Source organism: Fusarium odoratissimum (genome assembly GCF_000260195.1).
Source record: "Fusarium odoratissimum NRRL 54006 unplaced genomic scaffold supercont1.22, whole genome shotgun sequence".
Lineage (NCBI taxonomy): Eukaryota > Fungi > Ascomycota > Sordariomycetes > Hypocreales > Nectriaceae > Fusarium > Fusarium odoratissimum.
In genome coordinates, this window is record NW_022158707.1 from 207,215 (window position 1) to 234,772 (window position 27,558).

General features: G+C 49.4%; 12 protein-coding genes across 12 annotated transcripts; 6 read left to right on the plus strand and 6 right to left on the minus strand.

Annotated features, from left to right (window-relative positions):
* The first annotated feature begins 898 nt into the window (after positions 1-898).
* Positions 899-2,346, plus strand: FOIG_11534 (uncharacterized protein). Its single transcript, XM_031212106.1, has 2 exons — positions 899-1,756; positions 1,813-2,346. Exons 1-2 carry the CDS (start codon positions 1,000-1,002, stop codon positions 2,214-2,216), a joined length of 1,161 nt encoding a protein of 386 aa, XP_031058083.1. The 5' UTR covers positions 899-999; the 3' UTR covers positions 2,217-2,346.
* A 188-nt stretch (positions 2,347-2,534) lies between these two features.
* On the minus strand, positions 2,535-3,721 carry FOIG_11535 (uncharacterized protein). The gene has a single exon (XM_031212107.1). It carries the CDS (start codon positions 3,636-3,638, stop codon positions 2,670-2,672), a length of 969 nt encoding a protein of 322 aa, XP_031058084.1. The 5' UTR covers positions 3,639-3,721; the 3' UTR covers positions 2,535-2,669.
* Positions 3,722-3,934: 213 nt separating this feature from the next.
* Positions 3,935-6,305, minus strand: FOIG_11536 (uncharacterized protein; the record flags this gene model as incomplete). The annotated part of the gene is made up of 3 exons (XM_031212108.1): positions 3,935-5,343; positions 5,393-5,939; positions 5,991-6,305. 3 exons carry the CDS (start codon positions 6,303-6,305, stop codon positions 3,935-3,937), a joined length of 2,271 nt encoding a protein of 756 aa, XP_031058085.1.
* Positions 6,306-6,937: 632 nt separating this feature from the next.
* FOIG_11537 (uncharacterized protein) lies at positions 6,938-10,127 on the minus strand (the record flags this gene model as incomplete). The annotated part of the gene is made up of 3 exons (XM_031212109.1): positions 6,938-8,810; positions 8,860-9,346; positions 9,401-10,127. 3 exons carry the CDS (start codon positions 10,125-10,127, stop codon positions 6,938-6,940), a joined length of 3,087 nt encoding a protein of 1,028 aa, XP_031058086.1.
* Positions 10,128-11,084: 957 nt separating this feature from the next.
* Positions 11,085-12,184, plus strand: FOIG_11538 (enoyl-CoA hydratase; the record flags this gene model as incomplete). The annotated part of the gene is made up of 6 exons (XM_031212110.1): positions 11,085-11,283; positions 11,379-11,509; positions 11,559-11,588; positions 11,638-11,754; positions 11,814-11,991; positions 12,051-12,184. 6 exons carry the CDS (start codon positions 11,085-11,087, stop codon positions 12,182-12,184), a joined length of 789 nt encoding a protein of 262 aa, XP_031058087.1.
* Positions 12,185-13,315: 1,131 nt separating this feature from the next.
* On the minus strand, positions 13,316-14,501 carry FOIG_11539 (uncharacterized protein; the record flags this gene model as incomplete). Its single annotated transcript, XM_031212111.1, has 2 exons — positions 13,316-14,229; positions 14,279-14,501. 2 exons carry the CDS (start codon positions 14,499-14,501, stop codon positions 13,316-13,318), a joined length of 1,137 nt encoding a protein of 378 aa, XP_031058088.1.
* A 1,304-nt stretch (positions 14,502-15,805) lies between these two features.
* On the plus strand, positions 15,806-18,251 carry FOIG_11540 (uncharacterized protein). The gene has a single exon (XM_031212112.1). It carries the CDS (start codon positions 15,948-15,950, stop codon positions 17,913-17,915), a length of 1,968 nt encoding a protein of 655 aa, XP_031058089.1. The 5' UTR covers positions 15,806-15,947; the 3' UTR covers positions 17,916-18,251.
* A 21-nt stretch (positions 18,252-18,272) lies between these two features.
* FOIG_11541 (uncharacterized protein) lies at positions 18,273-20,025 on the minus strand (the record flags this gene model as incomplete). The annotated part of the gene is made up of 3 exons (XM_031212113.1): positions 19,785-20,025; positions 18,930-19,723; positions 18,273-18,879 (listed from the first exon to the last, which is right to left on the minus strand). The coding sequence occupies exons 1-3, from the start codon at positions 20,004-20,006 to the stop codon at positions 18,273-18,275; spliced, it is 1,623 nt and encodes a 540-aa protein (XP_031058090.1). The 5' UTR covers positions 20,007-20,025.
* A 724-nt stretch (positions 20,026-20,749) lies between these two features.
* On the plus strand, positions 20,750-22,101 carry FOIG_11542 (uncharacterized protein; the record flags this gene model as incomplete). The annotated part of the gene is made up of 2 exons (XM_031212114.1): positions 20,750-21,138; positions 21,193-22,101. 2 exons carry the CDS (start codon positions 20,750-20,752, stop codon positions 21,989-21,991), a joined length of 1,188 nt encoding a protein of 395 aa, XP_031058091.1. The 3' UTR covers positions 21,992-22,101.
* Positions 22,102-22,117: 16 nt separating this feature from the next.
* Positions 22,118-24,119, minus strand: FOIG_11543 (uncharacterized protein; the record flags this gene model as incomplete). The annotated part of the gene is made up of 4 exons (XM_031212115.1): positions 23,910-24,119; positions 23,246-23,845; positions 23,064-23,198; positions 22,118-23,011 (listed from the first exon to the last, which is right to left on the minus strand). Exons 1-4 carry the CDS (start codon positions 23,967-23,969, stop codon positions 22,118-22,120), a joined length of 1,689 nt encoding a protein of 562 aa, XP_031058092.1. The 5' UTR covers positions 23,970-24,119.
* Positions 24,120-24,499: 380 nt separating this feature from the next.
* Positions 24,500-25,837, plus strand: FOIG_11544 (uncharacterized protein). Its single transcript, XM_031212116.1, has one exon. It carries the CDS (start codon positions 24,577-24,579, stop codon positions 25,651-25,653), a length of 1,077 nt encoding a protein of 358 aa, XP_031058093.1. The 5' UTR covers positions 24,500-24,576; the 3' UTR covers positions 25,654-25,837.
* Positions 25,838-26,011: 174 nt separating this feature from the next.
* On the plus strand, positions 26,012-27,344 carry FOIG_11545 (uncharacterized protein). The gene has a single exon (XM_031212117.1). It carries the CDS (start codon positions 26,063-26,065, stop codon positions 27,209-27,211), a length of 1,149 nt encoding a protein of 382 aa, XP_031058094.1. The 5' UTR covers positions 26,012-26,062; the 3' UTR covers positions 27,212-27,344.
* The last annotated feature ends 214 nt before the right edge of the window (positions 27,345-27,558 follow it).

Below are 27,558 nucleotides of genomic sequence, written 5' to 3' on the forward strand. Positions count from 1 at the left end.
CAATGATTATTTCTGGAGTAACTTCTCGTGTTGAATCTGTCCATGAACCCTGAGACCCGCGGTAATTCTTATCGGGCGCCGATAAGATACGATAAAGATCAATAGATAAAGGAGTCCCTTGTGGGTCAAGCCATCTGTTAGCATCTGCTAAGAAGTACTTTTACTAGCGATTAATTTTGCCTATACAGACAGTACTTCTTATTGTGTCATAGCATATAACGCTCGCGCAGCATGTTTCTCAACTCACGAACTGGTCCTGTTTACTTTACGTAATGAAAGAGATATTATAAAACAGCCGGGGGCAGAACCCAGAGCGTTTGCCGATGAATCTTGTCCTGGGCGTAATGCAGCAAAAATCGTGATAATTTAAGACAAGACAAAACGTAGTAGTACTCTCATTGTCCACCTGCATCAACTTGTTTCATTGCCAACAGCTCCCTTCACAAAGTCATGATCATTTGGCATTTATAATTCTCTTCTATCCTGTCGGACTGACTGTATTCTGATGAGCCGCCGACCATGGGGCAACTTTAACCATCTGCCCCGGCCAAGCTGTCAATTTGACCTGAATTTCCGATGCCGTCCTAATCCTCTGGTTACCCTACGCTTGCGGCTGCTTCAAGTAGGGCCGACCGCCGACCGCCGATCGCTCGACAAAGTGACAGCATTAATTTAAAAAAGCTGTTATGACTGGCAGGTCTCTGATGATTTCCATCAAACTCAATCATACGATATCAGGAATATCCAAAACGCCGTTACAGGCTATCGCTATCAATTTGCCGCGACACTATGCTTAAAACACGTCTCAGTTCAATCGCCGAGTTGGTCGGGTCGGGATCCACCTTTCGGGGTCCAAAAGCGGAAGCCAAATAAGTCCCCGGGACGGGAAATTATATCAGATCAAAGTTTCCAGATGATTCGCTTCGGGCTCTAGATTACTAGCATTTCTTAGCAAGTCTTTCGCAATACTACCATAGCCCTTGTATAATTATTCCCCGTATGACAGCTACGACAATGGCATCGCTTACATCCACTGTTCGCAGAAGCGCAGTTGTTCTTGAAAACGTACCAACAAAAGCTTTCACATCGCTAGCAGCGCCACAATCTTCGAGAGGTCGGACTTATTACACGGTCGCGGACACCTCGGTTCAAAGAAGAAGCCTAGCCAGCTGCCAAAAGAGTCTAGCATCGAGACAACCTTGTCTTTTACACTCACGACATCCAACCCAAAATTGCATCATCGGCCGCGCCAGATTTGCGACCACTACGACCATAATGGCAGAACCAACAGTCCACTCTCTATTCGAGCCTGTCACTGGCACCTGGCAGTACGTCGTCTCGGACCCGAACACCAAGAGCGCTGTCATCATCGACCCAGTCCTAGACTATGATCCCATCAAAGCAGCCATGTCGACGGGATCGGCTGATGCCATTCTCAAGACTGTAAAAGACAATGGCTTGAAGATTGAGATGATACTAGAGACGCATGCTCATGCAGATCATCTGACTGCTGCATCATATCTCCAGTCAGCCCTTGCCAGAAGTCAAGGTTCCAAGCCACTCATCGGCATTGGAAAGCTTATCCGCCAGGTTCAGACCTTGTTCGGAGAACGATATGGCATCGACCCAAAAGAATACGATACTGTTTTTGATAAGCTTTGGGAGGATAATGATGAGTTCACCATTGGCACTTTGACCGCCCGTGCTGTCCATCTCCCTGGTCATACACCAGATCACATGGGATACCATATTGGCAGTAAGCCTACTTCAACCTAACACTACCTCGTAATGGATCACTGACTTGCTACCTAGAAAATGTGTTTGTTGGCGATTCTATCTTTCACGTTGACATTGGCTCCGCGCGCGCAGACTTCCCCGGTGGCAGCGCTGAAGCCATCTTCAACTCTGGCCGCAAGCTCCTTGCACTACCAGAAGATACAAAGATCTGGGTAGGACATGATTATCCGCCGGCTGGTCGAGAAGCCCCCGTTCCATTCGCGACAGTAAAGGAGCACAGAGAGAACAACAAGCATCTCAAAGATGGGACGCGCGAGCACGAGTTCATTGAGATGCGAAAGAAACGCGATGAGTCCCTTGCTGCACCTCGATTGATCCATCCTTCATTGCAAGTCAACATTAGAGGTGGGCGACTCCCTGCGCCGAACCCAGCAGGGCTGAAGATGATCCATCTACCAGTGATGGGTTCGTCGTGGTAGGGAAGCCTTGTGACTCAACGCCATTTGTAAGAGATACACGCTGTACGAGAGCCTGAGGTGGGTGCTTATTTTGATGTTGAGGATTGATAGTTTAGCGAGCCAAAACAAATTGCAAATCACTTTCAATAATTTCACTTCCCCTCTCTACTCTGTGCTTGCCGGTATAGGATAACGCTTTATTTTAAATCAAGGAAAGCAAAATCCAGTGAGGATGCTGACCCTCTTTCGCTGACCAGTACGATTCTGTAAAAGTGTTTATAGAGCGCAAGTGTCGGCGATGGCCCATCAGGACTTCGGGATTAATAGTTCTATCAGCATCCCGCGTGCTTAAGATACATCAAATAATACTATTTTACTCCAAAAGGTCCAAACATATTCTAATCTATATTCTAAGTTTAGTAAACGAGTGAAGGTAACGAGTGATCAAGCAAGACTTTCTTCTAAAAACGAGGTCTAAGCAAACAGGAATCCGGCCACCAACCCAGCACCAAACATCGAAGCGATACTGATAAAGGAGCTCAATCCCATCGTGGCCATACCACTGATACCATGACCACTTGTACATCCACCAGCGATGCGAGCGCCGAACGTTAGAAAAGCTCCGCCAACCAGAACCATTGGCAGTGATGCCTGTTCACTTTGTGCCATGACCTCCCGGATGGCCGGAAAGTTGGATAACGTCGCCCAAGATCCCATCATTAATCCACATGCAAAGAGGATGTTCTGAGGGACTGATTTAATACCCTTGCCACTGACAATATCCCAGAAGAACTTTCCAAACTCCTCATAGGCACCGCTGACCCCAACGGGCTTCTCGGTCAAGATAACAGACGATAACTGTCCGAAGCCTATGAGGAGGCCACCGACAACCGGATGCAGCATGGTAACACTTCTCGGGGCAATGTATAAGATTCCGGTGAGTATCGCAAGCATGATTATCTCATACCCGACGAGAACCTTGCCTGCAGACAACCCGGTAACATCCATAACCGATGTATTCCGGGCACGGCTCGTTGGCGGCTTGACTATGCACGGCTTACACCGCACCCAGATAACGCCCGCAAGGAACGACGTACATGCGAGCAACCGACTGGCGCCAATACCCGCCGTGGCCTGCACGAGGACCGTCCCGGGACAAGCACCCGTTAAGCTTATCCCCAGACCTAGCATGGCACCACCGATGATGTTACCGTCGTACGGGCCCAGCCACCTGTGCGAGCTTGCTGATCGGGCGGGAATCTTGGTGGTTTTGGAGTTGTAGAGGGTGAAGATTGCGGCGCTGGTTGCGGATGCGGTGAGGAATGTGGCGAGCATGTGAAAGTCGGAGAGGCGGAACTGATTCTTTATGACCTGCGGATTTGCTACGCCTGAGAGAGTGAGGCCTGTGCCGAAGATGGCACCTGTCAACAAGCTTGTTGCCATGGTTCACAAATAAGTCTATGAAGCGCTTTGATGCAGTTTATTGATGATAGAGTTCGAGACACACGGCAGAGGCTGAAAATCTTTGCTCTATTAACTCGCTCTATCGCTGTCTAAAATCACGCTTCGTTTCCGCTCTAGTGCAGTTTAAACTCGCTACTAAATCATCTGATCATTAATCTAGTCCCCGATGAAAATTAGAGTTTTGAAGACGCCGATATCCACTGATTTCTCCGGGGCGGCTCGGGGAAGACGGACGGAGTGGGGCTGTGGCTTCGGCGCCCGGAAGTCGGAAACAATCAGTCATTTTCTGTTTCCGTCTCGGTACCAGAACGGCACTCGCTTCTCCTTGCATTGGCCAACGCGGCTGTTACCGCTTCGTCAAGATCGGCGTGGAAGAAGGGCCTGTCGGTCGGGAAAACCGGTCTGAGACCTTGTTTTTCTGCTGGTGTAGCAGGTGATGACGATTCGATTTCTGTGCTTGTTCGCGTGCCGATTATGCTTTCGTTGTCTGTGCTGCTCTGTCGTCTTCTATCTTCGTGCGCCCCGTCAAATGATCTTGCCAATGGTAGAATTGAAGTCCAGCTTCCAATTGCATGACCATTTTCTGTCGCTCTTTGACCAAACCCAACGGCTGTCAAAGCTCGTCTCGCCCATCGATTTCGCAGTCCGCCAAAATGCCATTCGATTGAATATGGGCTTGCCCATCGATCTAGCGCATTTCTCACATCAACCAGGCCCTGAACACTGGTGATGTCAATATTGTGAATTGTTGAACAGTCGATCACGACTGCTCGTAACACGGGCAGCTCTGTATCTCCTTTGTACACGACAGGTTTGTCACACCACAGAGCCTCCGACTTGTCGCACTCCGGCTCCTCGGTCGCCCGTTTTGTGTGAGTGTACACGTAATCTGTCAACGTCTTGAAGTGCATTGCTTGGTTGAGATAATTGAGGCCTTCGGGAAAATGGTAGATTAAGATGCCTGGGTGGGGGCTTTCGACTAGGATGTCTTTGTTTGAAGCGTCTTTTCGAGAAAGACTCAAGTAAATGTCACGCGATGGTGCCTTCTCGCGCGCATTTGCGGACAATAATTGCTCGCAATCGCTTGGATCAATCTGCTGGACAGTGACCCGACCCAGGAACTCGCCGCTGGTGCGCGCAATGCGAACGAGAAGAAGTAAAAATGAGAGACCAGTGGTGACATAGATACCTGTTTCGAGTCCAGTAAATAATGCTATCACAACTCCAGCCACCCAGATGAAGAACTCGAAAGGCGAAAGTCGCCAATACTTCATCACTGTAGACGGAGAAGCAACGAGATTCGAAACAGCGTGGATAATCAGACCAGCCAAAGCGGCTCGTGGAATGAAGTAAAACACTCCCGTAAGAGCGTAAAGCGCAAGAAGTAGCATGAAGGCGCTGAAAAGACCAGCCATGGGCGTCTTGACACCAGCCTTCGACAGAACAGCCGAGGCGCCAAATGACCCCGTGCATGAGTAACCACCCAGAAATGGCCCGATGATATTTGCTGTACCTTGAGCCATGATCTCTTGCGATGGGGCAACCTCGTATCCGTGCTTCTTACCAAAGCTTTTGGCGATAGCGATATGCTCGACGATGAGGATGATAATGATGATGGGGCTTTGAGGGAGAACAACGCCAATGAGGTCAGGCTTTAAATCCGGAAGGCCAGCGTGGACGAAACCTGTGATGGATTAGCGCTTGAGGGAGGCAAGATTGAGCGGTTGAAGTACCTTGGTTGATGTGTCCCACAATTCGGAACTTGCTCTCAGCTTCCTTCAAGTTGCGGTTGACCAGGAAGCTCACCAGTGTATATAATAGCATGGCGAAGGTGAGGCGCAGGGAAGACATGATTGACCACATCTTCTTTCGCGCAGGCTGACGAGCCTCCAACTTGGCAAAGACAAACTTCGCTAATTCCAGTAGAACAAGACAAGTGATACCGATAGCAGCGTCCAACTTGGTGCCGCCCAGGTTCTTCATTGTCGATATGAACACTTTGTAAGGCTCTTCACGTGTATTGACGCCGTGGATGCCCAGCAATACAGGGAGTTGAGTACACATGATGGAGATGCTGGCTGCTGTGATGAAGGCTGATACTGGGATGTAGGGGATGACTTCGACGAGCCATCCAAGACGAAATAGGCCCATTGCAAAGAGAATAATACCAGTCATGAATGACAACGTGCCGGCGATCTCGGCACTTGTGTATGTATCTGGTCGTGATTCGTGGACGTGGGAGATGACTTCTCCGACGAGAAGGGAACCGACAGCGGTGGTCTAGGGCCTCATGTTAGCCAGGAGGTAAAAGATTTCGGTTGACCGACGTACTCCAATGACAATGTCTTTCGATGTTCCAAATAACCAGTACGTTGCCGCACCAGCAAAAGAAGTATACAGCCCAAAGTCTGGCGGTAGAGTAGCAAGAAGAGCATACGCCATTGCTTGAGGAATAACGACCAACCCAACGGTCAAACCAGCAATACTATCACCCAACAGCCACCGCCAGTTGTATCTCGGCAACCAATTCAAGCAAGGAAACAAAGACTTGGCAAACCGAAGTGAATCATGTCGGCTTGGAACGCACTCGCCCAGCGCTTCCTTCACTGTCGGTTCAACTTCGTAATAATCGATCGTCTTCTTCATGATTGCCCCAGAAAGAAAGTAAGGTTATTTTTGAGGAAAATCAAGTTTATTTTGTGGGCCGTTGGGAAGGATTTATAGATATCATGGGTGAGGCCGACAGCCGTGGAGCGAGACGGTAAAGTCGGCGGGGCCGCTGTGAGACGTTGGTCGCCGATCAGTTGGGGCCGGCGGTGACGGGGCCGATATCCTCGGACGGTCAAGAAAATGCAGGGAGAATCGAGATCGGGCCACAAATTTGTTGATTTGTGTTGCTTGTTTTTCAGACGTCTTATCGGCCGGTGCATGCGGTACAACCCTTCTTTGGGGAACTCGGTGCGAAATGGCTGTTCGCTTCAGAACACGATAATGAATGGCGCTCCGAGATACGAATGGAGAACAATAGGCCGATTCTTAAGAACCTCTACGATACGCAGGAGTAAGCATTGAACAGTTGATATTTCGGGCTATTTTAATTTATTTCATTACAGCATGATATCTATCCGTATTTGTAACTCCTCTCTTCCTGGCTGTCTGATAGTACGCGGAGTCTCCGTAAAGCATTCAATGCTACAACATGGAACAATCACATTCTCATAAGACGCTTTCATGGTTCGAATATTCAATTACTTTCCAAAGTCCCTGACAACCAAATTTTAAGAATCCAAAATGGGACCATACGCCGGAATACCGCGACTCTCCAGCTGATAAACCACTTTCGCTGTCGTCGATCTGTTGGAAATGATGCACACACATTCAGCGCCGCTCTCCTTGTAGGCTTGATATGCTAACTTGACCATATCTGGCCGACCCTTCTTGTCTGTATCCCAGATGATTGCCTCAGAGTCCATGGCAAGAATAGTGTCGAGGATCTCTTGTCCATAAGTTGAGAGAGGGTTCTTGGTAGACCAGACCACGTGGCACGGAACGCGCCTCTCCATGATGACAGGCATACAGGGTCCGATGCCTGATCCTGTTGCGACCAGAACGACCTTCTTGAACAGCGGTGCGACAGCAAGAACACCGGATGCCGGAGTACCTCGAGTCCAGATGGATGTCGGAGGCTTCTCGATGATCCGCTTGGTCCAGTCACCAGCTTTAGATACAATGATTGAGAAGCCTTTACCGCTGGGTTCAGGAATGGCTGCGAAAGCATGCCACTCAATCATGGGTCGATCAGTGATGCGAACACCTCGTGAAGTGCAAGGTCCAGGTGTGCAAAAGTCGAAGTGAAGACGCACAGCATGGTTGGAGAGAGGCTCAGGCCTGACGTTAACACGACGAAGTCTGGCCCAAGGCAGGGCGATGCTGAGAGTGATGAGTGACAGCAGGTAGATCGTTGGGTTCTTGGCCAATGCGTCCCCCAAGGGCTCAGTTGCCGTTGCTGCTGTTGATGTGATGACATGGGCCCAAACAAGAGCGACAGAGAACCAGCCGACAAAGCGATGCGCCCACTCGAACTGATCGTGCATCTTCATGCGGACACTGGGGTACGCCATACCAAGGATGAATAAGAGCAGAAGAAGGATGACATAAGTCAAGGCGAGGACGACGCACTTGATAGGAGGCTGGTATGTCTCCAAGAGAAAGTCTCGGCTTGCAGAGATCGTGTACATGAACCACCAAGCAGTAGCAGAGACGGCGCAGCCAGAGTGAACACCACCGTTGTGATATACACGGGCAAAGTGCCTTCGGATAGACAGAGGGAATGACGTGGGAACTCGGGAGCAGACGAAGAATATCGCGTTGACAACGTAGTCTTGACGTACGAGGACGGCGCAGAGAAGATTCGAAGCGACAGCCGTCGCGACCTTGGAAGGGGATGGGAAGAAGTTATTGTTGCGGCTTTCCCAAAGAAGGAAGATGAGTACAGTGAGGTTGGAGATGAAGATGAGGCCGAAGAGCTTGCGATATGCTGAGAATGCAGTGTGACGGAGCCAGCGCCACCCATGGAAGCCATTCTTATCAGGAAGTGCATACTCTTCAGTCTCAACCTCTTCATAGTCCTCAATAACGGCCTTGGGATCCTTCTCCAGATCCCTCATGATACCATTCTTCTCGCCCTCAAAGAGCGTTCCATCACTGGAACTGCCAATCGACAGCAAGCGCTCATGCGACGGCCAAACTGTCTCCGGTCTAGCCTTCACAACTGCTTGCTGAACGTCACTCTTACCCTCAGCAATCTTGTACAAAGCTCTCTTGTCAATCTTTCCATTCGGCGTGAGTTCCAGAACGGGAAGATGTTTCCAGATTGTGGGGACAGCGTAGAAGGGCTGGGTCTTTCCAACGGTTTGTTTCAGCTCCGTTTCAGCGATCGGAATGTGGGAGGAGTAGAAGCCCCACAGAGCGTTGTCGATCTTTAGGGCGCAGCCTTTTATGACGCCGGGGGTTGATTCGATGGAGCGGGATACGCCGTCGAGCTCGACGCGGAAGCCTTGGATCTTGACTTGGTCGTCTTTTCGGCCGAGGGGGAGGAGGCTGCCGTCTTCAAGCCATTGGGCTAAATCGCCAGTGTTGAACATCATGTTGCTACTCATGTTAGTATCAATCCGTGACGGTGAGATTGTAGAGAACATACCCATCGTTGGTGAACTTGTCCAGCTTGTAGCGAGTAGCTGTTAGCTCGGGGAGATTGATGTAGCCTCGAGAAACACCTGGGCCTCCAGCCCACATAACACCAGGTTGGCCAATTGGAACAGGGTTCTCATTATCATCCAAGATGTAAACATTCGTGTTGGGGTTAGGCTTGCCAATTGACAGTGGAATACCTGGTTGGTGAAGATGCGCTGTGTTGAGCATGCTGATCTCGGTTGGTCCGCAAACGTTCCAGAAGTTGACATGGGGAGCCCATTTCTCGGCGAGCGCCAAAGGGCAAGGCTCGCCGCCGACAGCGATTGTATCGACATTGGGAAAGTCCTCGATTCGTGGCATGTACTTTTGGACGACCGATGGTGTAGCGATGATGGTGTCGCAACGTTGGAGACACTCGGTCCAGGGCTCGAGGCCGCTGCCTCTGATGTGAAGAGTACCGCCGTTCATCATTGTACCCAAGATCTCCCAGGCACCTGTTGGCAAGAATGGTTAGTCCAGTCAATTGTAGAGTGTCAGATCCCACTTACACATATCGAAAGCGACATTCAGCTGCTGTGCCACGTTCCTGCCAGGTCTAATGCCGAGCTTGGATGGTTCTGCCAGAAGGGTGTTGGTGACACCTCGATGTCTCACGTCCACACCCTTAGGTCGGCCTGTCGTACCCGAAGTGTAGATGACATATGCACCATCATCTGGACCGACCTCCACCATAGGATGTGAAGGGTTGCCTCTGCGCCAGAGATCTGAGTGGCTGTCCAGATCGAGAACATTGACAATGTTCCGTCGATCATCTGGAATGCTGCGAACAACCTTGTCAAAGAACTTGGGAAGACAGAGAACAACAGGAGCGTCGGAATCGGCAATGTCAAAGCCCAGTGTGTCGTCGGTGACGATGCCACCATCCAATGGCACGTATTGACCACCAGCTTTAAGAACAGCGAGGATGAAGACAACCATCTCAATGCAACGCGAGTACACCAACACAACACGATCGCCAACCCTCAAGCCGAAAGTATGTATCAGCTCGTTCGCCAACATATTTGCCCTTCGGTTGAGCTCTCGATACGTGATGGTGCTCCCGTCATAATGTCGAACCGCAATGAGATCAGGGTGCGCCAGCGCAACCGCCTCAAAAGCGTGATGAGCAACATTATATGGAATAGGACACTCAGGTCCCTTGCTAAATCGGTTGAATAACACTCTATCCGCCAGGGAGAGGCTCTCAAGAGAGCTGAAAGAATAGGAAGAAGACATGATGGGACGCTTTGGGCATAGAACGTCTGACCACCAAGCATGCCGTCAAGGCTGCGTCATGGTGATCTCCTTAAGTATTTGTAACCTGCAAAGAAAATTGCAATTGGAAATGACGGAGAACCTTAACAGCACAGGATATTGACTAAATTTCCGCTTCTGGTTTCGGAACAAGAAACGTCTACGACAATCAGTGTATCCGGCAGCTCGATTCTTGGCAGCATAAAACCCTGAGCGTCTTTAGCATGTGGATTCGGCCGAATAAGGTTGCATTAGTGAGATCTTTTGGCTCAGATGCATAACGCTCCGTTGGGATTTCTACTCTTTACGGAAGCTGATCCGCCGCAGTGACCAAGGCAGATGAAGGCAGGTCCCTGTATATCAGAGGCGTAACGATCAGGGTTTAGTACGAGATTCCCAAAACGAAACGGAGATCGTTCTGTTTTACGTAGTAAATGGCGAGCTTGACAGGGCAATTCTACAACAGAATAGGCTTACCGTTCGGAGTGGGGAAGGGAATCTGCAAGGGGCCCTGAAACTCGTCACGTTTTGTGGTCTTCAACGGCGTTCGTCAGTGCTTCTTTTTTGTTCTTTAGGGAAGTTGGCTAGTTGGGATACTTACAAAGAGAATTGTAATCAGAGTGGGATAACGAAAAGAGTAACAAAACCGTTGAGGCAACGTGTAGATCTTCAATTGACCTGCCCCAAATGCCGAAACGACCGTTCCGGAATCTGTGACGAGACCAAAAACTCCACAAGGTCGAAACTTGAGATTTTTTCATGAGTTCAGTACGATGGATCAAGGGACAGATTGTCAGTGCACTTGACGAGACCCTCCTGTATGATGAAAGACTTAAACAATTGACCTCGCTCATCTTCCGGTTGCGAATTGCTTCATTTCATCATAACCAAGATTTAACTGAACTTCCTCGACAGCGACCGTTTCAGAGACACGTCACAATGGAGAACCTCCAGGATATCAAGCTTTCGACCAACAGCGATACTGGTGTCGCACTCATCCAGTTCAACAGACCAGCCAAACGCAACGCCTTTTCTCAGAATACGATAAACGAAATAGTCGCCACTCTGGGCCATCTAGACTCAGTGGATACCGTGCGCGCTGTGGTTTTGACTGGTGGACCTGAAGGGCACTTTTGCGGTAAGTTCAGAGTTTCTCCATCGGAAGAATAGAGAGTTCTTTGGTGGGATAAAGTTGTTCTGATAATGCGGCTGCTAATTGAGTTTCGGGAGCAGCTGGCATGGATTTAAACGAGTTGGTGGAGCTGTCGACTTCGAAAGCCCATAAAATTGAGTTTCTCAAGGATTTGACCGATGCGCTAGCGAGGTTTTCCAAGCCTCTCATTGCTGCTGTTGTTGGGTTTGCTGTAGGTGATCTACTGATCGCCACTCAGAGTTTGAACTAATGAGATACAGTTGGGTGGTGGTTTCGAGATTGCTCTTGCTGTAAGTTGAGAACATCAATCCTCACGCGTGATTCAAGCTAATGGTTTAGTGCGACATCATCTACGCTGCTGAAGATGCCATGTTCGGCCTTCCAGAGGTCAAGATCGGTACCATCCCCGGCGCAGGCGGTACACAGCGCCTGGCTCGTGCCCTAGGAAAGCACAAGGTATCTCACGATCAAACCAGCCCCAAACCTTAGTGACAATCACTGACTACCGGTTCTAGGCAATGGAGTTCGTCTTGACAGGCGAGCCAGCAAGTGGAGCTGAATTTGAGCGACTTGGCGTTGTAACAAAGGTCTTCCCCAAGTCAGACGTTGTCCAAGCAGCGACGTCGCTGGCTGAGAAGATTGCGCGTCTGTCGGCTCCGGTTATCGAAACGGCCAAGAAAGCTGTTTTGACTGGTGAGTTTGACCAATGAGATTCCCCGGCCTTGTCCGTTGGTGATTAACCCTTACCGCAGTGGAAAATTCGACCCTGGATGCTGGGATGGAGCATGAAAAGGCGCTGTACTATTCGACGTTTGGGCTGGATGATTTCAAGGAGGGAATCCAGTCATTCCTCCAGAAACGACAGCCCAGCTTCAAACATTCTTAGTTATCTTAGTGTAAATTGAACGGACATCAGTGTGATAAACTTCCCAGTCTTGTCAACAATGGCAAATTACTCCGTACCCTTAGATCCAAATTCCCCATGTCAATGACTGATGCAATTGCTATTCTTATCCCAAAAAACCGTTAAATTACTCAGGGGCCCAACGTTAGGGTCTCACAGCTAAGGCCCACTTGTGGATAGCCTCCTTTCCCCTGCCTTAGTAAAACCCACCTTCAAATGCCGCTAGGTTAGATCCCCGAAGATGTCAGTTCCACGACGATTAGGCGACTCAGCTGTCACTCATTACCGCGGAAATACATCCTTGGCTCACGCAATACCGTTGGCATAAGCCGAAGGCTGAAACCTGGTCTTATGAAACAAGGCTTCGTAAAACATGTTACGGCGATGTTTGGCTTGTTAGACATGAGCATTGGCCTCGTTGGGCTGTAACACGATGGAGATGCAACTTCTTCTCGGAGTTTGCCGTGAGTGCATGGATCAATGGAGGAGGCAACATTGGCCCTGGCGATACAATTCCTGGTAGCCTCAAGATCTCCCATGTATCTGGTGTCGCTTTATTGATCAATACGAGTCCATGACCCGTCCTCAGGGAGCAGGATTAACTTCCAACCTTGAGTCAGAGTGTCAAAAATATATATATATTCTAAGGTCCATAAAATCTACGTAAAATCTATATTAATTTTACCTACGTTCTGTTACTATTTAGGATAGATATATAGTAAGTCTTCTTGCTTTGGGGCCCATGCAACGCTTCGGAGCAAAGGTTCCTGAGAGGCAGAGACCTAACCTAAACACGAGAAGATTTTATTTGAGTCAAACACTCAAGGCAGAAATTGTATTAGACAGAAGCTGATTTTGTGAAGGGTACATTAAGAACTTCTATCTCTATTTCGAGGTAAAATATCTATCTGTGAGAAGTTCAGGGATCCAACTCAATCCGAGCCAGGCCCTTTGCTCTTCTATGATCAAACGGAAGAAGTGAAGTAGATGCAAGTATGGAACAACTAATAGTAGATTCACTGGTAAAAGGCGAAATTTTCTAAGTGAATCAGATAGCAGTGCTCAATCTGCCGTGGGGTCCAATCCTCATCGGGGTCTTATGAGCCAAAGCTCTCAGTAAACAGCCATTCCAGTCCAAGAAGCACGGTTTCCAAGTCCGCTCAAGTCGATCACTTTTGGACCATAAGAATTATGCCTCAAGTCAAAGACAGCAATCGCTGGAGCAGCCTGCAGAGCATAGAGCTTGGAGCCACTAATAATGGCATCGAAGTTGCCCTTACCAGCAGCGTATCCAGGGAGAGTGCGTCCGATGGCCATAGTCTCGGTGTTGAGAGCAGTGACGTCGGGAACAGCGGCATCGAGGAGATAGACAGAGCTAGAACCAGCGGAAGTGGCGGTCCAGCAAGTGGCCATTTGTTTTGGGACTGTAATATTGGTCTTGGAGAGTACAGTGAGATCATCGGCGATGGACACGAATGCTGCACCGTAAGCGGGCGTGGAAACAACAGCAGAGGCGTCTGAAATAAAGCTCATTCCAAAAGCAACTGGCAAGTTATTGGGCTGTGACTTTACGGCTTCCTCACTCACGTATCCGTTCTCGACCTTGTAAGCATAAACGAAACCACTCTCCATGCCGTTTCCCTTGATGGTGACAAAAAGAGCCGTCTCGGAAGGGTTGAAGAGAATGTTGGAAACGGTGTTGGGAGGTCCTGTTGGAGGAGAAGTCTGATGAAAGACGGGTAGAGGCCTGAGGTTACCCTGGGACTTCAAGCCGTCGCAGTCCGAGACCGTGAAGCACTGAACGCCCGGCTTGGTTCCAGTATTGGCGACGCAAGCAAGCTTGTTCTTGCGAGAATAGGCAACCGTATTAGGAGCTGTGCCGACAGTATCGACAGGCTCTCCGAGAAGAACCGGGTGAGCTGGGTTCTCCTTGGGGATATGGAAAGCGGCCAAAGTGTTAGAGCCAGCGTTGACGGTGAACAAGCGGTTTCCGCTCACAACAATGGAGCCTTGGGAGAACAGGGGATCTGGTCGAGTTGTCAGCGACTTTCTCGGTGCTGATATAGTCTCACTTACCCATCTTCACAGGGCCGTTCATGTTATTACCAATAAGACCCCTTCCACCAGTAGAGGTTCTCTGTGGCTTACCCAGCGAGCCATCCTTGGCAATGCTGAGTGAGACAACAGAGGCTCCCTGGGGGTCGCTGTCGAGGAAGTACAATGCACGATCGGACTTGTGAGGCTTGGGATGGGCCTGCGTGAGCGAGGCTGTAACAAGAAGCGCGTTGATGAGCTTCATTATGAATTTCATAGAGTGTCAAAAGAAAGTTGTAAGTGAAGATTGAGGGCAGCTGCGAGTAGCCTGGTGCTTGAGATATCTTCATTGAGACTGTCAACCGCGTATCTATATATGTTTCGACTCGGCATCCCAGATCCGAAATATTTACCGTACCTTCATCCGTAAATTAGTTGAGTTAAACCAAAAGCAATGCCTATGTGCCGAACGGACCAGACGGATGAGGGTTATGTAGAGCAAGAGCCAATAGAACATAGAAACCACGATATTAACTGGAAATCTAGCGTCATGATTGAAACGATGATCCATTTCGAATAAGCTCAACTACGAAACTTTACTCAAAGGCCATGCCCAATCGAGGCCATTTGTTGAGTCAACAGTAAGTGCTGACAGTCAAAGGATTCGTCAGTTCCACTAGAGATCAAAGAGTGGTGAAGTAGTGAGAGAAACTCAGCGAGCATCTTCCTAAAGAAGGCAACGGCGTTTAGTCAATTAAATGCAATGGGGCCGTGGAGCTGCCAGTGACACACCCGTCCATTCAGATGCATAGAATGCGTTCTCGTCAAAGTGTAAGCGGGCCGTCAGCGCTGTGCATCGAAAGCGTTATGCCTCTTATGGAAATATTGATTAGATGTCTGTTTTTCCGAAGCAGGCAGCTTATCTAGCGTCATCTACACCTGAAATCCTCGGAAGTCATTCGCCTGGACATTAAGAATTTTACATGCGCCAATAATTAGCGAAGCATGGCCGTCGGAGGTAAATGTTGCCCATTCTGGTGTCAGGTTGTTAGAAAATGTTTTTTTGATGTTAAATCCCGCTGGTTGCCATTGATCTGACATACCCAAACTCGTTGCGAAATACTATTTCGTGGCTACAAAAAGAACAAAAGCAAGTAGCATATGACAGACTTAGCCCCCAATGCTCATCTCTGATTAGCAGCTTAAATGATCAGTTAATATTCACTCAGTTTGATTTGGATCAGTCTTCAGTGAATGGAATTGGTCTACAGCATCGAACATGCCGACAACAATTTGTGCACATCACGAATAGCTGCAGGGTAGACAGCGCCGAAGCCTGAAGCTACGACCCAGGCTGGGGGAGACAATAAAATTTAGGACCTCAATCCTAACAGATGAAAATACTTAAGCAAATTATCATAAGCCTAGGGGGATCTTTAATGAATTTATTTTGGCATCCTTGGCCAAGGCACGCAGCCCCGATAGCGTGATATACTGTCTAAATCGTTAGTTCACTGCCTGAGTCAGCGTCAGCAACCAGAAACAAGGCTCTCTATCCCCTCTTACCATGCTCAACCCGGTGATCAGAGCTGCCAATCACAGCCTGATCTGCCCTCTATTCAAGTTACACATAAGAAATGTCCCAAAGTTCCTTGTTAGAAGCTCCCACGACTTTCGGAGCCGGCGGAGCGCGCTAAGATATTTGTCAACCATGCGACTTATCAATGTCGAAACTCTCGAGTTAGAGTCCTTCACAGGCGAACATGGAGGCTCAATACCAACATATGCGATCCTATCGCACGTATGGACGTCCGAGGAAGTGTCACTACAGCAAATGAGCGGACTGCGCCCTCTTCCAGAAGAGTCGAAAGGCTACAGAAAAATCGTGGACTTTTGCGCAAAGGCGAAAGCCGAGGGATTTGAGTACGGCTGGATAGACACCTGTTGTATAGACAAGACGTCTAGCGCAGAGCTTTCCGAGGCAATTAACTCGATGTTTCAGTGGTATCGGAAGTCTGCAGCGTGCTATGTCTATCTGAATGATGTCAGCTCCGCCGAGAACCCAAGATTATCGGACTCGAGGTTCCGCAAAAGTCGATGGTTCACGCGCGGATGGACTCTTCAGGAGCTCCTTGCGCCCCACGAAGTGATCTTTCTTGCCGACGACTGGCGGGAGATTGGTACCAAGGCTAGCCTGAGTGCAACTATCTCAGATGTCACCAAGATTGATACAGCCACGTTGGTGAATCATACCTGGTCACATGTCAGCGTTGCTGGGATCATGTCCTGGGCATCAATGCGGCAAACCACAAGACTAGAGGACCAAGCCTACTCTCTCATGGGTCTATTCGATGTTAATATGCCCTTGATCTACGGAGAGGGCCCCAAGGCTTTCTATCGACTCCAAGTGGAGATCATGAAGACAACAAACGATGACTCCATATTTGCTTGGTCTACAGAACCGCTACAAGATCGTGGATACTCTCCTAGTGAGGGAGCTTCTACGAGAGGCTTCCGTTTCCTCGGATTGCTAGCTCCATCGACTGCTTGCTTCAGGGATTCTCATGATATAAAAGCACCCAAAGATCTCTCCAGAAGTCATGCACCATACGACATGGTCAAGCAGGATGTTAGTCTCACGGCGGTAGTAGTTCGGCTTTGCTCTCTACCAGCTGACCCTAAGCAACTTGGAGATATTGATCGGGTGGATGTTGTCGGCACACTACGGTTCTCGAATAACGTGAGGGCAGTAGACCATGGTCTCGTTATCACGCCCGCAAGGCGAGACGCAAAAGGGATCAAGATAATGTGCTTGGTTGCGGTTCTACGCTGTTGGAACAAAGACGGCTATATCGGCATCCCTATTAAGCGTTTAGCATCTGGCGCTTACCAGAGGGTCGAAAATGGACACCGATGTCGTTGGTTCAAAGTCCGCTTGATGCCTTTACGACTGATACTAAAGAGCGAAGAAGAAAAAGCTCCAGATGAATCGGAATACACCCTCAGACAATTTGACTCTGAGAGTAGAGAGAAGGGCCCACCTGCTGATCCACCAGAAACCATTCTCGTCAGAGCATACGTACCATTGGATCTGCCTTCAGACAGCACATTTCTTTCTGCCAAAGCCAGCCACCGTCATGCACCTCTCCAATTCCGTTCACTGCCTTTCAACAATAGCTATTACACAATACAGGCTTACAGTACCAATAACGCCATACCGCTGGTGCCTGACGTGCAACCTCATGCTCAGGCTATCGAGATTATCAATGGACTTATCAATACTCTACCGGAAATGCGTATTGGGTTTCGCCCCAGTGTAGCAGATAGTGATCTGCCACCTTTCACGATACACACAAGAATGACAGAAACGCCTCATGGCATCCAAGTTGGGTGCTTGATTGGAAGTGACCAAGCCCGAGATGAGACGACGGATGCTGAATTCACCGACATTGACATGAAAAGAGTCTCCACCACGATACCTCTCACGACAGACCTATCTCTCATTATCCGAGTGAGACGCGGTGTTCCTCAGGATACGACTTGTTATTTAAATGTGAGCGTTGAGAAGCAGTTGTCGTGGGTGGAAGATGTAGAATATTGGCCTGCTACGCTTGGAGACAAAAGCCTGTCAAGCTCAGAGATGTCGCTCAATCGTACCTTCACAGACAATTCAATATGAGAGGTTGCCAATAACCATACCTGCCGGCAGTGGGCTCTTAACGATGTGCAGGAAGTTGTAAGAGGGCGAGATACATGAATTCGAAGGGGCGCCACGGGGAGCAAGAAAAATTAAGACTTTAAAAGAGGATGCCAAATGAACTTCGTAAAGGATCCCCTAAGCTTAGGCTAAATTACCTAAATATCTTCATCGCATAGGGCAAAGGTCTCAGGGTTTGCCTCCCCTAGGTGCGGCAGTAAATCCATTACTACTTGATGGCCCTTTATGATATGTTCTGGGATACAGACGTGAAGTAGAAAAGATAGAATTATAATACATGACATCATTAGTCTCGTGAATATCTTCGCTAATCGAATCTCATAGAGCCTTCAAATCTAAATACATGCCATTTTCTGGCTTGATTGTAATCACTCCCCTTGGCATCACAAGCTTATCATCCATAGCCAACGTCCACTCAAACGACCTGACCATAGTAGCCAGCAAGCATCGCAACTCTGCCTTCGCAAACCCTTGTCCGATGCAACTCCTGGGTCCATGCAAGAAGGTGAGGAAGTTGTAGTTGCTGCTAGCTCCGCCATTCTGATTTGGCTTTCCATCATCTGTGATCCATCGCTCAGGCTTGAACTCTGTCGCGTCAGGGCCCCATATAGCCTCCGATCGGTTTATGTACCAGATTGACACCATAATATCTGTGCCTTCGGGGATAAACTGGTCACCGATGCGGGTGTCGCGGATGGCTTGGCGCATCGTCAGTGGAACCGTTGGGTAGAGTCGGAGTGTCTCGTGCATGATGCCATTGAGGTAGGGAAGCTGCTCGAGGATACCAGCGAGGTCGACTGTCGGGTTGGCGGCTAGATCCTCTGGTAATCCGTTTCTGACCTCCTCTCTGAGCTTGGCTTGGTATTCTGGGTGCTTGGTGAGTAAGTAGCATGCCCAGGTTATCGCAGATGAGGTAGTCTCATGCCTATACAAGCTCAGTCATATCCTTTTTGATGGGGGCTGCGTATCACTTACCCTGCTGCAAGGAAGGTCAGAAGCTGGTCCTTCAATGACTCATCCGAAAAGTTATTCGACTTGATGAGAAGCGACAAGACATCGAACTGGTCATCTCCCTTCTCGATGATGGCTGCCTTCTTCTCCTGGATCATGGGGTAACAAAGCTCATTTAACGTTCCGGTCAGATAGTTGAAGACGTCGTTCATCTTCCAAGGAATGAGACGAACAATGGGCAGACCAATGGCCAGCGCCAGCCCAGAAAAGATGAGCTTCTCTCGACTCGGCTCGAGCAAGCCTTCGTAGATGTCCGCGAGAGGATCCTTCTTCTTCTCAACTGCATCGAATCTGCGGCCCAGGCCAGCAATACCAATGATGTCGAGCGTGACCTTGCTCGCCCAACTATTGAGCTCAACAACTGATGACCTCGACGTGGTCAGATCCTGTTGTATTGCCCGAGCCAGCGACTGGCTCTTCTCCCACATCATGGGGTACAGCTCCTTGATGTGTCGGAAGTGGAATACTGGTGTCGAGTTCTTGCGTAGAAACTTGTGAGGCTCGCCCTCAACAATGATAAGACCATCGCCGAGAATATGTCGTAGGAAGGAGCTGATTCTCTTCGGTTTGGTGAAGTCGTAACAGTTATGAACGAGAAGGTCAGCTAGAAGCTGAGGATTCGTCACAAGGATGTGAGTTCTGAATGAGTTTAGAGTAAGTAGGTCTTCACCGGGATATCGATTCGCAATATCTACGAATAGATCACCGGATGGTCTGTCCTTGACAGCGATAGATCGATGAGCGGCGCTCAGATATTCCTGTTGAAGCATTCATATGAGTTTGAGTTCGAGAACAGACTGAACAGAATGATGAGCATACTCTTGGGCCAGGAATGTGTCGGAGAGGGCTGAAGAAGATTGGGTATAGGAAACCCCAGAAAACGATTCCAAATGCATAATTGACGAGCAAGATAGTGAATACAGCAGCCAAGTGACTCTTCGAATCGTAATAATCTGGAAACACTTTAATTGCGACGAAAGACTCGATGACAGCGGCCAACGTCAGGCTTGGAAAGCCCAGTAGCTTAGAGACAACAGCCATGTTGAATAAGCTGCAAAACTTGTGTAATTCAGAATCTCGCTTCTGCCGGACTCATCAAGGGGTAGGTAGACCTTAATAATAGTAAGCTGATGATATGAACGTGGCATATAAAACTAAGACTTAAAGGTTGGGTAAGAATCTCAGATGAAACTCTCCGAAGCCTAATGAATTTCATGGCATGATTATCTTCATTGAAGCCATCAACTTAACGCGCTCATGTGCCTCTGGCGACTAGCGCGGATGCCACTCTACAATAGGAATCCACCGTCGACGATCAATGTCGCAAAAGCAACCTGATTGGGTTTAGCATGCGAGCCACCAATCAGATCTAACTGGATCCAGTTAGCAGCTCGCTTACAATTTCTAAGATGCATCAAGCCCAAAGAGATGGGCTCGCAATTAGCAACACGTGGAGAAGGGCTCCGCGGATGGTTCTAAATGATGTTATTGTCGATCAGGTTCCTTCACATGTGTGAGGAGTTTTGTTTCCTTTCAACACAATCGTCGAAACTTGAGGAGATTTCGCAACCTAGACCGAAACTAGATGAGGATCTCCCAACATTTTACAGCTGAAGCATGAACGGGAATTCTTTTCGGTTCAGAGATGAGAGGAAAGATGAAGGTTGAAAAGACCAACATGTTTGAGGTTTGAAACGCCTCAGTTCTGTTGACTTCTTGTTGAGTTGAGCAGATTTATCAGACTCTGCAACATCACCATCAGATCTTCACAAGCAAACCTTCCAATGGCCCCCAAGTCTATCATCTGCCTCATTCTAAGCTGTGCCCTCTTAGGAGGCTATGCTAGCATGGGGACTTCATACCGCCACGGCTTCTTGGACGCTGTTCGGGACTGCATCACAAACGCAAAGTCGCCCGACGGGAGCTCATCATGTCCTTTGGACATGTCAGACTCGATCTCTCGGAAACTCACGGGCTACCAGGCAGTTGACGAGCCGGTGATGCTGCTCTTGGAGTTCTTCGCTCAAGGGCTTAAGAAGCATCCTGAGAGTAAGGGCATGGACCTTGAGGCCCTTCTGGCTTTTGTGTACTTGGCGGCGCAGTTCTGTGGTGCTTGGTATCTCATAGCTCTTGAAGGACTGAGATTTGGCAACCGTGGAACAATTCTGAGCTGGTAAGAGAATGATCTGATGACTGAATGCTAGCTTCATGCTGACTTGGAATACAGGACCGGAAGTTTCGGTATCGCCTTCCAATCCGTCACAATAACAATCATCTCTCCGATATATCTCACTCTACAACTCCTCCTCTCACCAACGATTCCCCAACAAGCATATCTACTGGCCGACCCGTGCGACCTGAGCCTCCTCCCGATATCGACAATTATATCTTACATTGTGCCAACCATTGGTCTGTGCTTGCCGCTGATCTTCGATGTCTCAAGGGAAGCCAAGTTTATCGCCGTGGCTCTTTGGCAACCTTTTCCGTTGTACCAGACTGCCATCCAGCGAGTATCCCGCTTGGTCTGTTGGTCTCGCCGGGGCAAGGCCAACAATACTGCCCATATCGACCCGAGAGCCTGCAGGAAGGCTATGAATCGTGCATACCGCTTCATCACAACCCTGACAGTTGGAGTACACTTGGCTGTATTTGGGACAATCCTCGCTTCTTCCATGGACCTCACAGACAAGGTTTCCGGGCGTCATATTCTCGCCCTCACATCCCTGACGAACCCTCCAACTCTGGCTTTGCTTAGCCCGCCCGTTTCTGTGATGCAATCGAGGGAGATTGTAGTCTCGTTCTTGCGATGGGATATATACTGTACCTGCCTTGCGATGGCCATCTGGACCGGCTATCAACTGTACTCGGCACAAAGAGCCCCCAGCCGAGTGGTCATCTGCTTCAACACGATTTGGTGGACGATTCTGGGTGGACCAATTTACCCAGCGCTGAGCCATCTCTGGGAAAGAGATGCTATGGTGCTGGACCGTATGGAGCTTTTCGGCTCGTCACTAAAGATTGAGTAAGTCGGACAAGGGTCACGAGGAGATCAGGTCATTTGGGACACTGTGGTGAGGGTTTTCAATTCGGGAACGAAAGACAACTATCCATGTACGTATTAAAACAGCCTAAATCGTGTACAAATGCTGGTATCAAGATGAAAGCAACCCCAAAGCACCAGGCGAACTAAAGTTCTCCTCGGTGTAATCCATGCGACCCGGTGACATCATGATAGGAGACGGCGTAAGAGCTTGAAAGGGTTGTGTTCCATACGTATCACCAGGGACCCATCCAACAGCCGACCTAATTCCTATAGCGGAGTTCAATCTAGAAAGGATACGAGCTGCTCTTTCAGTCTGTTCAGGCGTGGTGTAAACACAGTGTGTGACAAGTCTAATCGAGTGAACAATAATGATTGCCGCTGCACCGTCGTGGAGCATGGTTGCTGGCATGCCGCTCGGGTCGATATCGCCCAGGGCGTATGGCACGGCGGCGAGCATGTCATCGACGGTTTTGCGGACATCGGATTCCAGGAAGGGAACGGTTTCTGCCCATGAATTGTAACTATATCCATCATCATCCTCCGTTGGTAGCAATGTAGTTTGGTAGAGAAGCATGGTCTGGAGTAAGATGAGACGAGCTGATCGGACGAGAATAATGATGCAAGCTGTCTCAGCGTCGTAGTGCATCTTACCAGCGCTCATCTCACCAAGGGTCGTTGGAACGCCGCGACCCTCAAAGGTCATTTGCCAGTACTCTGCTGCTTCGATGTCCCAGGAGCCGAAGGCATCGAGCATGTCGAAGCATTCCTGGATCAGTATTCTCTCGTCTTCTGACCCAGTACTACTCTGCGATGCTGTTGAGGGACTGGCACCTTGTGGCTGATACGGCTCTGATTGCATGAGTCGGCACAGACGATGGCGCAGCGACAGGGTCCGTCCCATCATCGACAGTGCTCGAAGAAGAGGGTCGAAGATTCCGATGACAGTGGCGATGGCGCCGGGATCGGTGTATGCATCGTCACCATGTAGGAATGAATAGATTTGCTATCATCTGAGTCAGTGTCATGGCATGTGATTGTGTTGTCGCGTGACTTACCAGTCGCAGCAAAGCAAGCAAGAAGAGTTCGGCTCCTCTTCGTGTGCCAATCTGACTTGGCCCTCGTTTCTCCAGCAGGTAAAACAGCCCTGAAGCATGTTCATTCGGATCACCTAATCCTTCACCACTAAAGTCCTATCATCGAGTCAGAAGTGAAGTAACTGATGCCGCGTGAGACTTACCTTATACGTGCACAGCAGCAGAATGGTAGCGATGACTTTATCGTCCATCGCTTGGTCATCAGACTGAATAGTCTGCTGCAAGCCCTTGATGACACGACCATAATTTCTTAAAGACCGTGTCCGAAGTTCCTCGTTGCCCAAATGATTGTACGCAGCCAATTGGGCAACGCTCAATGTCGCTGTTTCGACGAGTCCATCCTTGTAGTGGTCGAACAAACTCGGTAGGAAGCTGAAGTGTCCGGGAAACCCATCGTCGTCATCGGGCGACACAAAGCGACGCACGAAATAGCATAGCGACATGTTATCGTACGATTGTGTCGGATGTCGAACCATGGCTACAGATCTCCGTCGAATGGGCGCTTCCAGAGGCCGCGTTTTGGGCTTCGGGGGCTCCTTTTCAGGCGGTTTCTCATCTTGCGGGGGACTCGCTGTGCTGGCACTGGCTATACTTGGCGCTTTTGACACGCGCGACGCATTGGAAGATGTGCTTTGCGATTTCGCCTTTGGCGCAGAGTGTCTAAAATGAAACTCGTCGGTATATCCAAGACATGGCTTTCCGTAGTTGTAGCATCGTCGACACGTCGGCTTCCCCTCGTCGCACTGCCCAAAGATAACAGATTAGAACAAACAAATATCGCTCAATCAGAACGACTGCATTACTCACCTTGACCTTCCGCTGGCGACACCGCAGACAACCTGAGCTAAAGCGACCTGGGAATACCATCTTTCGCTAAGATAGGAAGTACGTCCTGATAGTCAACGCAAACGTGGGTGAGCTGATTGTACGGGATGGAGAGTCTGGGGAAAGCAACAATTGCGATTACGAAATTACGGAGCCCGCGGGAAGAATGGAGACAAGAAGATAGCCAACGCAAACTCAGGGCGGGCAGCGTGTTTCTTCTCATGGCACGGACGTATTAGTGTCTCGGTTCAGAGAGGTAGACCCCGCAAGAGACCTGGACTAACGAGCTGGAAACAGGGTTTAAGGTCCATGGGTTAGCGTTGTGGTGACAGGGGGACGCGACGAGGTCAAGTGCCGTTGAGGGAGTGGAGAGAAGAGAAAAGATCGTCGTTGTGGCTTGTTCTGGTTAAGCTTGCGATTGCAAGAGTTGTCGTTGGTTGAGCGGATCTAGCCTCGGCTTCAACAGCATCTTGATCGGCTTCATTTCTTGCCAACTCGTGATAGTTGGCGATGGAGCTAGAGAAAGGCGTTGGACCTTGATTAGTTTGTATAAGATGTATTTAGTGGTAGCTTGCTTGCATGTGCAATCGAGTAATTCGGCTCAGAACTCACAGACCACACTCAATCATTCTTCCCTGTGCAAATCATCATGTCTTCCATGCTCTACTCTCCCGTTATTGAGTATGCCTCCAATGCGAGCAAACTCCTCCTATCGCCACTTCTATCCGGCTCACTCCTCGCTGCGGCAACTTTTGCACCCGACGCCGTGAACAATGCCCTCGCCTCAATCGCCGCCAAGCTCCCAGAGCAAGCTTCGCATACCCTGGAGCTCACGATCGTCAAGAAGATTCTATACGTATGGCTCAGCCTGGGCATTGTTCGAACCATCAACAGGTTCCTCAATACCATGGCCCATAACTCATGGCGAATGAGAGCTGCGTCAGGCTGGGTTTGGAAGGATGAGATCGCTGTTGTCACTGGTGGCTCGAGCGGTATTGGCCTGAGCATTGTCGAGAAGCTTTCTGCCATGGGAATCCGTGTCGCTGTCTTTGATGTTCAAGATTTGCCAAAACAACTTCAAACAAACTCGCGCGTTCACTTTTATCGATGCGACGTTACTACAACCGAGTCTGTCGCTGAAGCTGCCGATGCGGTCCGTAAAGAACTCGGTCACCCATCAATCCTCATCAATAACGCTGGCATCACTTCCCCCATGCCCATCCTCAAGATGCCAGAGTCATTCCTCCGCAAGATCATGGGCGTCAACCTCATGGCTTTGTGGTACACCACTCAGCAATTCCTCCCTCGCATGATCCAGTTGAACAAGGGCCATGTCATCACAGTCGCAAGTATCGCGTCCTTTGTCGCCCTCGCCACAGGAGCCGATTACTCTGCTACAAAGGCCGGCGCGCTGTCTTTCCACGAGTCGCTGGCTAGTGAGCTCAAGCATTTCTACAAGGCTCCCAATGTCTTGACAACGGTGGTTCATCCCAACTTTGTCCGAACACCTCTTGTCGAGGGTTTCGTGGATCGCTTGGAGCGTGGCGGCGTTCGTCTCTTGACTGCTGATGATATCGCCAAGGAGGTTGTCGCTCAGATCAAGAGCCGACGTGGTGGACAACTCATCATTCCCAAGGCTGTCGATGTTATTTCTGGCATTAGAGGATGGCCAACTTGGCTGCAGGAGGTGGTTCGCGATACAGTTGGCAAGACAGCAGGCAATTAAGAACAAAGCAAATGGATGACGACTGTATTTAGAAAGCCGATAGGGAGTTTGGCATCATTTGTCTTGCTGGGATAGGCTTATAAGCTTTTCTGTACTTTTATAGACTCGCTTGTAATTAAATGCGACCGTCATACTCAACACCTCGTTCGGGCGCCGTACCAGCATTTTAAGCAGTGAAAGCGATGTTGCATCACGCCACGAATACTAATTGCATGTAATAGACGGTGATATTGATCAGTAAACTGTTAATTAGAACTCTCTTTCAGACCGGGACTATGCTGTAAGTTTGTTGACCGAAGCAGGTGAATTATTTAAAGACCCCGGGTCCCGCGGCGTCGCTCTACCGCTTTTTCCTTCACGTTAATAATCACCAACAGCCTCAGCAACTTACACGAACGATTCATTAATTATGGCAGTATTAAGCACACTCAAAACAGCATTTGGCTATACCTACGCATTTATTATCACACCATGGCTTCTTTCGCGCTTTTTATTCGACATTTCCCTCTGTCTCGTCCCATGGCTCCGACCAAACAGAAAATGGACGCTGAACCAGGCTGTCCGTGTCCGCGTTGTCCGGCTCTTGCTGCTCTACTGGTCTCTCACCAAATCAGGCGACAAAATGAGATTTGACCAAGGCAAAGAGAAGAACCGATTCGAAGTCGTCGCTCCACGGTCGCCAAAGTTGTACAGAGGAATTTGTTCGGATTACACGGTTCAGCCTGCGCAGCTGGGCATGACATGGACACCCGCGCGACCACCCCCCGCTGGCATCGTCCATCCTGGCATGGCGGTCGTCTTGCACTTTCATGGAGGCGGTTTTGTAATTGGAAATGGTCGTGATGAAGATACTGGGTTCACGGCCAAGACTCTCATTAAGCATATGGGTGCTACGCATGTCTGCTCGCCCAACTACCGACTGTCCAGCAGCAAGAATGGGCAGTTTCCCGCTCCTCTTCAGGATGCACTTACAGCCTATCTTCATCTCATCAAGACAAGAGGCATTCCTGCGGACCAAATCATCTTCTCAGGCGATTCAGCTGGCGCAAATCTAGCTCTCGCCTTGGTACGCTACATTCACGAGTACGGCCAAATTGACGAGGTCCCATTTCCCCGCGCAATGGCTCTTTGGTCGCCTTGGACTGATGTCGCCGGCGCTTTGGAACAAGATGCAACTCAATCACCCAACTACAAGACGGATTATCTCAACATGCACTTTGCGCGCTGGGGCGCAACGACAGTCTCTGGCTTTGGCGCAATTGACCCAGCCAGTCCATACTTGTCCCCTCTGCGCCATCCCTTCCAGATCGAGAGGCCTTTCCCAGTCTACGTCAACGCCGGAGGCGGCGAAGTTCTATGCGACGACATCACCAACTTCGTCGCACGCTACAAGAAGAATGGCTGGCCAATGTACCTGGACATCTCGGAGGGTTGCCCTCATGACATTATTCTGCTGGGCGACAGGATTGACTTCACAGCCGAGGCAGAAAAGGCAGCTGAGCATGCGAGGCGTTTCTTGAACCATCGTGCGGGGTTGAATCTACGAAGCTATGCATAATCTCTTTTTCGTGACGGAGGCCGCAGGTCAGAGGCTAAGGTACAGTAGGCAGAAGGATATCGAAGTTTCTACAAGATCTACATAGCTCAACAAATTTCACATGTAAATTTCTAATGAACCTCGAAACATTTCGTCATTTGTTTCAGTGATCTACCCCTCTTCGGAGCCAAGATGATCAGCTCTGCAGATTTGACAAGTCTTGTCTCGTCCGTCGCGTGATTCTCTCGGTAGTTTGGCGTCTCCCCCCATGAAGACGATCACTGGGGACGTGCCGAGGCTACCCCACAATCTTCAGAACCCTCAACGCGAAATTTCTGTATAGAGTTTAGCTTGCGATCAACACTTTG

Bases quoted from the DNA above. Each gene is read 5' to 3' on its own strand.
- FOIG_11534 (XM_031212106.1), top strand. From the start codon at position 1,000: ATGACAGCTACGACAATGGCATCGCTTACATCCACTGTTCGCAGAAGC. The intron at 1,757-1,812 runs GTAAGCCTACTT...CTTGCTACCTAG, and splicing joins CATGGGATACCATATTGGCA to AAAATGTGTTTGTTGGCGAT.
- FOIG_11535 (XM_031212107.1), bottom strand. From the start codon at position 3,638: ATGGCAACAAGCTTGTTGACAGGTGCCATCTTCGGCACAGGCCTCACT.
- FOIG_11540 (XM_031212112.1), top strand. From the start codon at position 15,948: ATGCGACTTATCAATGTCGAAACTCTCGAGTTAGAGTCCTTCACAGGC.
- FOIG_11544 (XM_031212116.1), top strand. From the start codon at position 24,577: ATGTCTTCCATGCTCTACTCTCCCGTTATTGAGTATGCCTCCAATGCG.
- FOIG_11545 (XM_031212117.1), top strand. From the start codon at position 26,063: ATGGCAGTATTAAGCACACTCAAAACAGCATTTGGCTATACCTACGCA.